Here is a 14,339-nt window from a genome sequence, read left to right on the forward strand (position 1 = left end):
TAACGTTCATTATGTAATAACACAAACCACAACCCATCTGTTGTCTCCGTTTATTACATGATGAATTACATTTTGATTGTAAATCTAAAGCACATGTAACGCAGCTTGGCAACACAATCTCATAAGGTTGTTAAGGCTGTGCCAATAAAAGAGAAAGAGAGAGAGAGGCCGCATCCTTCTCATCTTATTGCTTCAGTAGGGAGCACAGTCAGATGATGGACAACAATATTAAATGAGATACAGGCCAGCAGCCTGTCATGAAATCACATCAGCAATCAATCTTAATCACATCATTAAAATGTACTTTCAGCACTGGGAAGAAGAAGAAGAAGAAGAAGAAGAAGAGGAAGAAGAAGAAAAGCCAGGTCTGTGTTTCCCCCCCAACGGTCCTTATTACTGTAGAACAGCAGAACGTAGGAACATCGAGCCATCGCTTTAGCCCTGAGCCTCCGGTGGTATGATTTGTTGTAACACATACTGTGATACAACAACACAAACACTCACACACAGCCCGGTGCGTTCTGTGTGGCGTGTTTGATAAAGGCTACAGATGCTACATTCCTGTCGTCAGAGGCACGAGGACCATGACCCAGACCTTCTCGTCATATACCATCAGCAACATGCTAATGGGATTATATCATTTCCTGCTCAAGGATAATGGCCTGGAAACAGTATTACTAATTATATATGGACAGCACAGTCATTTAACCCTCCAGATACTGGGTGGAAAATGGTTTAGCTCCAGTTATATTATATTTTATTATTCTCTCTGTGCCAGTATGATGACTATACTGTATCTATGTGTCCTGATCTGTGCATTTCTACTTTTATTTTGTATTTCAATCAAGTTCAGTTCTTTTGTTTTGCATTTTAGTCAAACCAAGCATGAAATAATGCTTAATGCTCGAATTATTCGAACGTCAGTATTCTTGTAACATCGGTAGCAGGGCTTTTGTTGATCACTTAGGAGAAAGGTGAACCTTTCTGGCCCATCGCATGGAGGAAAATTAAAAGTCGGACAGCTTGGGATGTCTTTTTTGCATTTCTGAAAATTAAACCTAAAAGGAGCAGGAACTGAAATTTATATTAAGAAAGCATTACGAAATTTTTATTCAGGCAAGTTAAATGTGCTGTCCCTCAATTTATTTTTAAACTCTTAAACAAATATAACTAGTACACTTTCAAAAGAATATTGCTGGAGTATTTTTCCTTGCGTGATCTCATTTTCATATCACAGGTGGGGTTTACTGATCACATTATTATTGTTAAGCATGAAAATTTCTGACATTTACACACATAAATCTGTCAGTTCACTGAAATGGCTTATTAGGAAAGCAAAAAAAATAAAAAATTAAAGACTTTATAGTCTTTATAGAAAATATCAGTATTTTTAATAACCTTGTCAATGCAGCGCAGCTTCTGGTTCCCACTGACGACCTCTCATTTAGTCAGTCATACCTTTGTAGCTCCTCGGAAACGTTTTGAGTTACACGACGGAAATTATAGCTCTCTGGGATTTCTTTAAGTGAGAGCTAAACTTGCCATTTACTCGCATTTAAAAACATCTCCACTATAATCACGCTAGCTTTCAAACCAAAGAGCAAATGTCACCGGGTAAGAGGATTATTTAAGAGTTAAGTTGTCACCACAGGGTGAATAGTGGTGACGCTGAATAAACAGCGAGGTCAAAAAAAAAGCTCTATTACTACGACTACTACTACTGTAGGATGTCAACGTATTGTGTTACGGTTTTAATATATTTCAATAAACATGACTTTAATGGAAGTACACCAATCAGCCACAACATTAAAACCACTGACATGAGACATAAATAACCATCTTGTGACAATTCACCCGACATTAGTGCGGATGCTACTTTAGACATGTACCACCTACCTAGACCAGACCATGCACCCCCACCCCATAGCAATGACATGACTCCTCGATGGGAACAGCCATCCCCAGCAGGGCACGGACCCAAAAACGGTTCAGGAACAACTCAAAAAAACATCATAAACAGCACAAGGTGTTGACCTGGCCTCATATCATAGGTCATCTTGGGGACTAACAAAAATATCTATGACGCCAGTGTGGGAGTCATAAACTGATACCAGTTTAAGGCCTGTTCATGCTATGTGGATTCTCAGTATTTTGTAGGAACTGAGAGGAAACAATGGACATTAATGTTGTGTTATAGATGCAAATATTTTGTTGGTCTGGGTTAATCTTGCTGAATGAGCAGAATTGCAGCAGATGTGTGAAAAGAAAGGAGAGAATTAGTAGTTTTGGTATTAAAGTAGGGGATTTAAGTTTATGTCCTTCCTGGAAAGCATCTGATATCTACACCGTGTGGGGAAAACCCCAAGACAATGTGTTGACTCCAGCTGGAAGAGGAACCATTGGGTCGACCCCTTAATCCATTTCCTCCAATCTATAATACATATTATACACGTAAATGTAGCCGGTGTTGACTTTCACATAATTTCAAACCACGAACTCTACGACCAAAGCTCTTCCTAGAGAAAAAAAAAAAAAAAAGCCCTTCACACACCCACTAAAACAATTCTCATCCACTTTCACAGTATTAACATCAACTGCACACAGAGCGTTCCTGGTACTTTACCATGCTTTTTTTTTTTTTTTTTTTTTTTTTCCTTTTTGGTAATGATGATGAACTTCAAAAGGCTCATGATTCAGTGTCAGCTCTGCGGTACGACTGTTCAAACTTCTGGTCTCATAAATCAATAATCTCATCATCTAACTGCATTATTCTCCCTTGCTCTTCATCTCTCTCTCGCTCTCTCTCTCTCTCTCTCTCATCACTTTGTCATTTAATTGTGAATCAGAGTGCAGCGCAACAGCCCCGCAGAGAAGCTCAGCGGCCCCAAGAAAATCACAGTTATCACATGTCCGGTCCCTCTGGGATCCTGGAAGCAGAGAGTGTTAAGATGTGTCATGCGTTACAGAGAAACTCTAAGTAGTTTTTATTTATTTTATTCTTTTTTTTTAGTTATTTATTTTTATGAAAGGCAGCCAGGTTCCGATACTATCCAACATTTTGGACAGACCATAAATCCAGCTTTACACCCCTGCACTCGCATAAATGTTGGATATGTTGCAGGGTTCCTACTATTAAGGGCAGAGGATAAGCCAAATTACAAGATGATTTATGGAGCCTCCATAAGGGGGCAGACAACCAAATAGGGAAAAAAAAGCACAGGCTTTACTATCCCACTGTTGTGACTCTTTCGGAGGTGTGCTTGAACCTTCCGGTGTTTCTGCAGATTTCCAGAACTGAGCATTACCTCAGATGAGATCCCGGAAATCTATTTCTTGCCTGGTTCATTCATACACAGCCAGAATCCGTGCCCCTGTGTGCAGACTTGTGTGTAATGTGTCATGAATTTAACCAGTACCCATTTTCGCATCGAGGACAATGTTCACTAAACCCAAGCGGCAATTTAGCAATCAGCGCAACATGCAGCAATTTGGACAATGTTTCTTTAAGCCACAGGCGCATTACAGATTGGGCAGATTAGTTTGTTACAAGCTATGCTGCAGGAAGTGGGAAAAAAATATGATTGTACAACTACATTGCATTTGTCCAAGTATTCCCTTGCCCACTGGGGGACTGCTGGAACTAACTGGAGTTATTATTCTGCAGCACCACAAAATGCTATTTCTTTCTATGCATGTCTTCTGTTGAACACGAATCATTAAATGCTGAAGTTTCCGACTTTTTAATTGGCGCGTGCGGCTTTATCCCGAGACGTACGCAGCGATAATTTGTATGTAGCCGCCAACCGCTCATTTATAATCATTTTACAAGTATCAGGCTTCAACAAATCAAGTAGTGCAAGAATTAGAAAGTCAGCAGGAGGAAGCATTTTACAACCGACACATGATCGAGTTCTACGTCGGCTTAACTTAGCAACCTGCTAACGTCGTCAAGCAAAGCACTGGATGGCATTCAAATATGTAACCAGCAGACTGAGTTAGTGACACGAATGCAGGATTTAAAAAAGATGAATTAATTTCTGTTCTGTTCCCAGTGTTGCAAAAAAAAACCTGTTACTCAAACTGGATTTTCTATTGCTTTTAACTTCTTCATCCACGTATAATTAGTGACTTGACATTAATTGATTAGTTTGTCTCAGGGTTAAAACACTACGCTCATGGCGTAACCGGAAATTCCACTGACCTTAAATGACTCAAAATGATTGAGGACAAGGAAGATCATAAAACTGACAACTGAGAAAGAATCTATTACACTCTCAGAAGTTATCACTTCAGATCTGACAGGATCATGTCAGCGCCCATCCACAAATGGCCAATTTCACCACTCTGTGTCAAACATAACTCAAAACGGTCACACAAAAAAAAGAGAAAGAAAGAAGAAAAAAAAAAGGCAGTCGCCGTCAGAAACCAAGAAAAATCAAGTGTGAAACGGTCTTGACATTGGTTGTCAGAGGCGTCTCTTGTGGCGCCTGTTTTGATTTGTGTATTTCACGTAGACGGCCTAATGAAGAATTAAATAAACGACGCCGCGTCCTTACAATGCTGTCTAATTTTGCTAAATAAGCCTCGTTTACAGCAATCACATAGCAATTCTCATCCATGTTCCTCGCAGCGACCTTTGACGCCACAGGTAGCGAGCTGTATCCGTGAGTCAGATCGCAAAGCAATCAACTCATCGTCACTCACTTTCTACCTGCAGCTCATTCTGAGGAGATTTGTTTGGCCTTTTCAAGAAATCAATGTGTTTTCTAACACCTACTTACATACAGTTGATGTTGTGTTGCACACTTTGAACAAAACAGAAATGTCATCTTGACATGTTTATTGGGAAATGAAAGGTGCATTAGACAGTCTTCCAAAGACAGATATAACCTTTTAAAGCAGATAGGAGGGCTAAAACGTTTCATTCAAAAGGACGAAATTACCTCTAGTGCCTTCGATAAGTGCAAGTTACAAAAAAAAAAAAATTGCACCATTAACTATAATCCCACTTAAAAGACAGATACGTTTAATAAGCAGTTACCTAATCTGAAGGCAAATATAGATCCCATCAGCTGACGAAATTGATCAGTCAAGCTGGCTTTGAAGACCAGCAAGGTCCCGAATGATGTTCAGACTTTACGCCACGTTACGTCTTTAAAATGGACTCCCATCCATTAGTCTGCATGTACGGCTTTATGTACTGAATTTTTAAAACTGTATCCTGCGGATGCACTAAGATATCGCCTTGGTAAATGGCCTTGTATTCACGCAGCGCTTTTATACCCACTGGTACTCACAATATCCCAAGTACCCATTCACATATCAGAGCCCGGGAGCAATTCAGGGTTAAGTGTCTTTCTTGTCATCTTGATCGTCGGCCAAACCACTAACCAGTTACTCAGCCGCAGTCGCCCCTGACGCTTAAGTTGATTTGGCTGACTTGTCATCAAAGAGTGGATCATTTACACGTCCGGCCCATGAGCGTTCGTTTGGAGTCATAGCAACTTGGACAATGTAGATACAAAAACCTACTCTCCCCTTCCGTTACCACTTGTTCTTAAAGTTAAATTTCTCTCTGTCTTTAACTGCTGAAGGTTTAACAAGTTCACTGGCCATTTACTTATCGACACATACCTGTTATTTGTGCTTTTTCACTAAAACCTCCCGCATATTGTGACTGGAAATGTCTAAATGAATCAAAATTGCAAAGCTGCAGGTCATAATACCAACATAAAGAGTCAAAACAAGCAAAGCACAAACCTGCTAAATTCTTAAATGAGCTAATGTGTGTTTGGGTGTGTTGCTGCAAGTGAAGGCCACAACCGGGCCAAGTTTTTGCAATGTGTCCTACGCAACTGACACTACTCGGACCACTGCCGTCAGGGCGTTCAATCTGTATTGGAACACGTTGAGTTTGGTTAACCAATGCGCAAGAAGAGAAACATAAATGATGACGACAAGCAAATGATGAAGTAAGAATGGAACACGCAGGATGCTCTTCTCATTTTTTCATCGTAATCAACAGATCGGCAGGATTCAAGGGAGAAGGGCTCTGTATAACGGTTGGGATATCCGTACTACTAGCTCTCAGGGTTTCTCTTTTTAACTGGCAAGTACAGACTCTTGTTACCTGCTGACATGAAGAGTAATTTCCCTTCATCCAGGTGCAGACTGTAGGCGCTAGTTGGTGGTTAACTGCAGTTTTTGAGGTGGATACAAGACGCACTTTTTGGTTCAGACTCAGGCTACACGAGGAATGAAAAGGACTTACGTTACTTCTTTGATGTCGACCTGGTGCACCTTTGCCTTTAGATGCACATTTCTGTGTGAAAACCAACACTAATAAATCGCTAAATAATTATAAATGTTACAGATCAAAGCAAAACAAAAAATATTCTCCAGATTTGAACAAGAACGGATTCATCTCATGACGTCTGCTGGTTCAAATGAGCAGAATGTGTGTCTAATGAAGTCATCAGCCACCAGGCCCAGACCACATCTCCCATCATTCAGATTTATTTCATTAATCCTCCTTAAACGGCACACCTTTCTTTATATATACAGTATATGCACATACATAAATACAGATGTTGTATACGAGTTTACCCTTACATTTGATTTGTATGTAAACCTGATTGCCTCATAGAGGAAGGCAGAATGTCAGCCAGGAACTCAAGCCTTATCCCCCCGCAGCTCATATATATTTTTTTTTTTTTTTGTATGTGCAGCACAGACACATCCCAAACGAGTTCACTATGGAAACTGATCATGCATTTATCTCCGAGAGTGAAGCAGGTTTTCTCATTTTCTTGTTGACCGCTACAGCAGCGCCCAACTTTCCGAGTTGGTACGCTGGCACAATTACATTTCTCAAAATCATTTTTGTTTAATATTAAAAATTCTCTTTTTTTAAGGTTCTTCAACAGTGACACACATAGTTTAAAGATGTGCGCCGGCCATACCGTGAAAACGGGAGCATTTGCTGCGACATGCCAATGACTACAAAAGGCAAAATTTAGCCTTCTACAAAGTTAACTGCAATGTTTCTGTATGAAACCTAGCAACGTACAACGGTAGTCGGAGGAGGGTATTTTTAGCCAACCTTGCTGTTATTCTAATTGTAGGAGTTCTTGTTTGAATCTTACCCGCCCCCTTTAATTACACTGCCGCTTCTTTGTTACCGCAAATTAAACCGACGTGAGACTCTTAGACAAATGAATCAAGCATCTCTTAATAGCACCTCCCTTTTAAAATTCTCAAGCAGCAATGTTTTTTTTTTGAGGGGGGGAAAAAAAAAGCAGAATTTGAGATGTATTGCTCTGAGGCGGGAGCTGCACGAAGAGAAAAGGCCAGATGCACGTGTAATTTCGGCACAGAACCGTGCGCGGTGAAATGATTATTACTTTTCACTGATGGATTCATAAACCCGACGCGACAGCCGAGCTATAAGACACATGCAGCTCATCGGAGGGTCATTCAATAGGCTCATGCAAAGACGGGTCCTGCTCTTTAGAAGGTATAACAGTCAAGAAATGGAAGTGTCAGCAACAATTCATAACTGTAGACAGTGTAAGCACATGTTTTTAAAAAAAAATAGCTTGCAGCATCCAATTTCAGATGATGTTAGACACAATAAATGTATGAACCTCAAATAATATATATATATATATACACATTACAGCTCAGTTCTACCAGAGCACCAGAACAAGTTCTCCCAGTAGTCCGAATTGTTAGTCATGCCGGCCACTCAAATGAATGATCTTGGTTCACAGCACAATAGAGCAATAGCATTACAGTGCTGAAGTTTTATTTCCACCTCCCAGCTCCGTCCAGATTGACTTTCACTTGATATGGTATGAAACATTATCAAATGGATGCCAGAGGGTTTCTGTGACCTGTAATGTCACCGTGATGACAACGGCTATGCACACATAGCACTCCACGGATAGCCAGAATAATATTAATCAGGAGCGCAAATGTAAACAGATGCGACTGGTGGAAAAAATATTAGCGCTTGATACGATTTGGTTCACTCTGGGTGGAATGAATATGTTTTATCTGTGGATGTTTATTTGTGCATTGGGGGTAAACATCAGGAGATGTGAACGGGCTTCCCGGAGGAACACAAACATGGAAGGTAGCAACACAACCAGTTGTTCAAACAAGCATTTGAAAATATTAACAAAACTGGATCAACGTTAACAGCAGTGTAGGCGAGCCTTGGTCATCCTCTTCTGTTACATGAATTTAGTGTTCCTAATGAGGGAATAAAATGTTCTTTGAGCAGATCTGACAGCAGCCGGAGCAACGTGGCACCTGTCAACAAAAATCTATTGTGACTGAGGCTTTGGGACACTTAGAAATTTATGTCTTATCAGTTGATTTTAACCAGTGTCCAAGTAAAAGAAGTAATATCGTCCGTGTAAATGTAGCCAGTGAGCCACAGCTCTGTGACTCTAAGTACGCCACCCACTACTCTTCACACATCCACTGCAATTCTGCTCTCTCAGCAACTTGGCTATTTCTAGATTTTTGCAGCATTCGACCTAAAGATATATCAGCGGGCACCAATCAAATATCTGCCTCTACAACATGTGGCAGTGTGTGACATAACCTTCTCCTCTGCGGTTTACCACTAAAGCCCTAATTAAACCATTCATCATGGCCGCACGCACCCTTCAGAGACATTCCCAAAGTTTCGCAGTGACATCTGTGCGGGCATCGTCCCTGCTACACGGGCTGCAGGGCGAAACCTACTGTATCTCCATCCTCACCACTCAGCTGCTTCATTACTTAATTGACTTAATGAAGGAGATTTACTCAAAGACATGTACCCATGCGGTTACACAAGAGAGAACATTAAGAGTAGGTCAGCAGTTGGACCAACCCTTAGGACAAGCTACCACACACGAAGCAACAATCTTGCAAGAAAACAGTGACACAGCTGGATGAATATTCACAGGTCAGTGAATATAGAGGCTTAGTGACTTTATCTGAGGGCAGTTTTGCAAAAAGGGCTAAAAGTGGACACATAGTCTTTACATGATGGCAAACTGCCATATCCACCAAGAAAGTGAGTCATTCTGTTGTGTGCTCGAGCTTTGACCCAGCATTTCACTTGCATCATATTGCAGCATCTCTCCGTGGTTTATCCTCAACCTCATCCTCGTGAAGTTGCGGCCACTTTTGTGGTCGACTCCTAAGAGGGGAGATGCTTTAAGCCGTGCAATGTCGATTCCATGCGCCACCCATTAAGCTACGCAAACGCTGCCTTCACGTCGCCTCGCGCCCGGCGTTAAACTGAGTGGTCTACTGCGAGGACCGCTCCATACATGTCGGCCGTAAACGCACATCAAAACAGCTGAGACTAATGCATTACCTCTTAGTCTGAAAAGAGGGAATATTTAACCTTTTCTGTAGGTTGAAAGAGAAATTGATTTCGCAACGGGAGGGCAATTCAAAGGCATGAAAACAGAACCTTATATATCATAATAATAGAGAAAACAGGCCAACAAAGCAGGAAATATTTTGTACAAAGACGGCATACTGAATCTGGACTCAAAAACCTAGAGGTTAATCACAGGGGCCTATAGTTCATAGACACTCTGGTAGGAAAATACCTAAAACTCTCAAATATTAATTGATGCCAAGATCAGATCAAGTGAAGAATCGCTTTCCACCGCTACAGACGAACTGTTGATGTGCACTATGTGAGTCTATGTGTAGAAAGACATCGAGGTAACAGTTGTCGGACACGTTGACAAACACATCTTATTGATACAGTCAGGTTAGCTCGTTCATTCTGTGTTCTCTCAGCTATGTTGTGTTACTAAAAATACAGCCAAAGAGCTGGAGCACTATATCTAGGCCTTTGCAGCTCGGTCCTGGCGAGCCGCGTATAGGAAACACTTGCATCTGCTGACAAAGGGCCACACAGAGGATTCACCGTTCTGTTTCATGACACGCACACCAAAAAAAAAGCACCTCTGCAGCTGAAAAACAAATCGGTTGTGTGATTTTTCAGACAGCGTAGATTCAATGAGTTAGCAGCTTTTTTAGTAGTGGGAAACAGCACTGCACCCCACTGACACAGTCTGCATTCTGGCCTACTTCATTTCTCCGTAAACTCCCAGCTCTATCTGCTACTTCAGCAAATAAATAAATAGACGCCTTTAGTTTACATTTCAATAATAATCCTCAAGGTAAATATGGGCTCACTTCGAAGCGGCTTCACCTTTTGGACAACTGACAGTGAATCTCGGCTTTGATTGATTGTCTGCATCGGGTTGAGCACAAGTTAGGGAAGCGGTGTCTTAGTGCAGCTTTTCCACTGAGCAGCACTGATCAGTCCTTTATCGCCCCAGTGCTTACAGATGTCATGTCATCAACATTTGTACTGTTTGTTTGTCTTCTTCTAAGGTAAACACAAGTAATAATGCAACAGAGATTAAGTGACAACACTTACCCCTGTTTTAGAGCCCATCCAGCATCTGGGACAACATCTAATCCACTTGTTACCAAGAAAAAAAAGGCAATTGCATTTCTTTTTTCAACAGGTTGCGACCATGCATCTCCTTAACAAGCGAGGACGAACGGCGGAAGTGACGTAATCTCGCTAAAAAAACTAAGACAAAAAAATGTAAAAACAATTCATCATAAAGAATAATAAAATAATAGAAATGTATATACGACTTAAAATACACGTATAAACTCTAGTTATGTTTATTAAATAATAATGAAAATTAGAAGTACAAGGTCAGGTTACAGGTGTGTCACTTCACTTCCTGTTTGGATGTTTGTAGCTAACAGTTACCGGTGAAATAGGAAGTTGAGAAACGAGTTTAAAACCCCTTATTTATTGAACAACCATTGTTTTGTTCCCTCTAATGTTTGTAAAAGTACAAAAGAAAATCCACACAAGTCTTTTAAAACGACCTGTGTGATTTTTTGTAAAGTTAGCTTTGAAGAGAATTGCAATTACTAGACGAAAAGAACTGATGCTAATAGTAACTATGACAACAATATAAACCTATGTAACGTAAGATTAGATAATTATTTATTTTTATAATTAATTAACGGTGAGGAAATGTGCAGTGTTGCATCAGTATATAGTTTAAGGACAGTTCTGAGGAATATAATGTTTAAAACAGAATGTCTTTTTAAAAATGGCGTGTTTTTGTTTTTTTGTTTTTTTTTCTCTCTCTCTCTTGCAGTAATGCATGATAGTCCCACTACAGTGTGATGATGATCTACTATACCGCAGCTGCAGTGAACTGTACTGCTGCTGTTGTCCAGCTCATCATCTCCCAACCAAGCTACATGAGGTAACAAGTAGCCCGCACTACATGCTGTCCACACGGGGCTTTACAGCAGCCTGTTGAAATAAACAACTCCTTCCTCACTAAAACCCCTGCAATGTTGCATTTAATCAGCTGCAGTGTGTAACTAATATAACTGCTGGTGAGATGGTGAAAAAAAAAAAAAAAAAAAAAAAGTCCAGCATCTGAATCGAAACGATGTCGACTGCTCAAGTGCAGGGTTTGCATTAGTGCAGTGGAGCCCAGTTCCTCTCCCCGTGCCCTGTTTGTTTGCACCTCGGCTGCCTCTTCAACGCGAAATCAACTTGTATGAAATCGCGTTTCCCCAGGCCCGCATGAAGTACACCTGGCCTGCAAGAAGCCCGGAGTGACAGACGTGAAAGAACGGGTCTGTGTCCTCCGACAGGTTTGCCGAAAAAAAAACGCTCATTTAACAGAGAAGTGGTGTTGCAGAGAGGGGGGGGAATGCTGCTGCAGTCTACCCGGGGATGGAATAATCTGGTTAGGGGGGAATCACAGAAAGAGAGAAAGAAACAGTGCGTGGATTTTATCCACGCAAAATAACATCTTGCCTCAGTCTGTGTGTGAGACACACACACACACAGAGGGAGAGAGCGAGCGTTATTTAAAAAGTTAGGAGATCATGGTGCCGTGGTGATGCAGGGGGGCTTTGTGTGTGTGTGTCTGCGCGCTGCGTTCCCCAAACCTGTGCTCGCCGATGTAGTAGCTGCACAGAATAAGTTGTTCCCCCCTCCCAGCGCCTCTGCATGATCCACTCGCTGCATAAATATGATTGCAGATCTATCACCATTACAAGAAACAAAAATAACGCAGATACTCTCTCGCGCACATACACACACACGCGCGCGCGCACACACATACGCACGCATAACGCCGGTTCACGAGAGAAACGAAGAGGAGTAGGTATAATGGTGATGAGCTTACCACTTGGATTCTTGTTTTTCTTAAGACTCTTGCCACAAAGACACTGCAGCATATGCGTTCCTTTGCTGAAAATGTTCCAAAGAAACCACATTGATTTGGGCGAAGAGCAATCCAGTGGCTTAAACACCCAGATATAGATGAGATCCTTGCGGTTGCATAATAACACAATTGGATCAGTTCTCCCGAATAAGGCTACCAATTGTATCATAGAAAAAATAGGTATATCCAAGTCCTATGCGCTTTCATTCACGTGACAAAATATTCAGTGTCTGTCAGACTTCGTAATAACGGTGTGTTTTCTTCTTCTGGCGTACAAAGAATGCCTCCTCAACTAGTCGATAATAGAAAATATACTCTATAAATTGCATGTGTCGCACCTGGAGGAGACGGGTCGCCAGTAAACAAACACAACTAACGTGAAAACAGCGAACCACGGTGGATTTCCGAGGAGAAAATCATTGCCTATTAGTTCATCACTCTGAGGAGAGGAGGGTGGATCTGCACAGCATCAAAAGCCAAGGGAGGATGCATCCTATGCACAGACTGCTGCAATGATAGCCCCAACAAAACACCACATTGCCGGATCAAGTCCAATTCGCGTCTCCTTTATACGAGCTTGTTTGGTGAGGTCAGATAACACCAACCCCAGTTTTCATGTCTTCTAGTCCCACGCTGCAACGTTCCCCTTAAAGCCAGGTTCTTGGTGTGTGTCCGTGATTCCTGGAGTGTGCGTTTGCTCCCGTTTGTGGGGTATTTTCCTCAAGCCTGTTTCAGCACCACGCTACTTGCATCTCCAAAAAAGTGCGGTGCGCCCGTATAAAAAAAAAAAGCATTTGCATGAATTTCCTTTAGCGTCGGACCTCTGTTAGAAATAGACGGGGAGGAGGGGTTAAATTGAAAGATTGGCTTTCCATTACGTAAAACACGTGGTTTCTGCGCCGTCATATCAGTGATGCTCGGATTTTTTTTTTTTTTTTTTTTTTTTATGATCCGACTCAGCCCGATGTCCCGAGCTGTTTTCGCTTTAATTCTTGAAAATGACGACGTCTGTGGGGGCTACACGATCGTTTGTGTGTGTGTGTGCGTGTGTGTGTACCGCATGTCAAAGAGTCTACACTTGCAGCCGTAATGCTGGGTGTCATTTCTTCCCGATGTGTTTTGCTCCTCAAGTTGTTGCAGCTTTCTGCACCAGGCAGATGTTACAGGTTAAAAGCTTTAAAGTAACAGCTGCTGAGAGTCACCTGGATAGGTTGGAGGAGATTTTTGTGTGTCTGTGTCTTCTCATCTAAGCAACAGATCACTATTCCTTCTCTGAATTAAATGTGAAAGAATTTTTTGTAAAAAAAAAAAAGTTAAGATCAGTGCAAATCATCTCATGAAAGCAAAACGGTCCTCTGTCAAACATGTTATAATGAGATGAAAAGAAATCTCAAAGCAAAAGCATTTATCTTTGTCGGAGGGCGGAAAGACTCATTCACATTTACTAACTGTGTTTTTCTTGTTACATCCCTGAGGGCAGGGTACCTGTTAGTGTTGCCCTTAGCGACTGTTTCTACTGTATGATTACTTTTCTCTGAGGATTTAAAAGATTTTCCATCACAGACAAAAGGAAGAGATATTGTTTTTCCCCCTGATCACGCCTGCCCTCACCGAGCAGGGATTTCAGCGAGAGAGACGGCGTGTGTGCAGAATTCGAGTCTTTTATTTTGAATTTGATTTGGAGCCACCGTTTGTATGTGTCTTCCATCCCTCAGATCTGGGGGTTTAAGCGGCTCTTAGAGCTGCCAGCGTGACTCTCCGTCAGCACAAATGTCAGAAGTCAGTGTGTCCTGCCATTGTTTGGGAGAGGACTCATTAGTTGCTCGGTATAGAGTTGACTCCACTCACAGGTGTTGGAGAGAGTTTGGCAGTAGGTCATCATAGTTATGGTGCAATACAAAGAAAAACAAATGACTGGCATTATGGCCCGAGCAAGAATAAATGGTCCATTTAGGGTGTAGATTTCCTTCTTTGGAGATTTTTATTAATTTGTAAGCACTGAGTTCTTATGTGACAGTTTACTATAGATTAATGGAT

At 41.4% G+C, this 14,339-nt stretch overlaps 1 protein-coding gene across 1 annotated transcript in view; it reads right to left on the reverse strand.

The window, feature by feature from the left end:
- Nucleotides 1–13,109, reverse strand: part of fgf14 (fibroblast growth factor 14) — a 102,659-nt gene extending 89,550 nt beyond the window's left edge. Inside the window, exon 1 of the mRNA XM_047600870.1 lies at nt 12,264–13,109. Coding sequence (XP_047456826.1) covers nt 12,264–12,471 — 208 coding nt within the window. The 5' untranslated portion in view covers nt 12,472–13,109. The remainder of the gene's footprint in view (nt 1–12,263) is intronic.
- Nucleotides 13,110–14,339: the final 1,230 nt, after the last annotated feature.

This window comes from Mugil cephalus, chromosome 12, assembly GCF_022458985.1.
Source record: "Mugil cephalus isolate CIBA_MC_2020 chromosome 12, CIBA_Mcephalus_1.1, whole genome shotgun sequence".
NCBI lineage: Eukaryota > Metazoa > Chordata > Actinopteri > Mugiliformes > Mugilidae > Mugil > Mugil cephalus.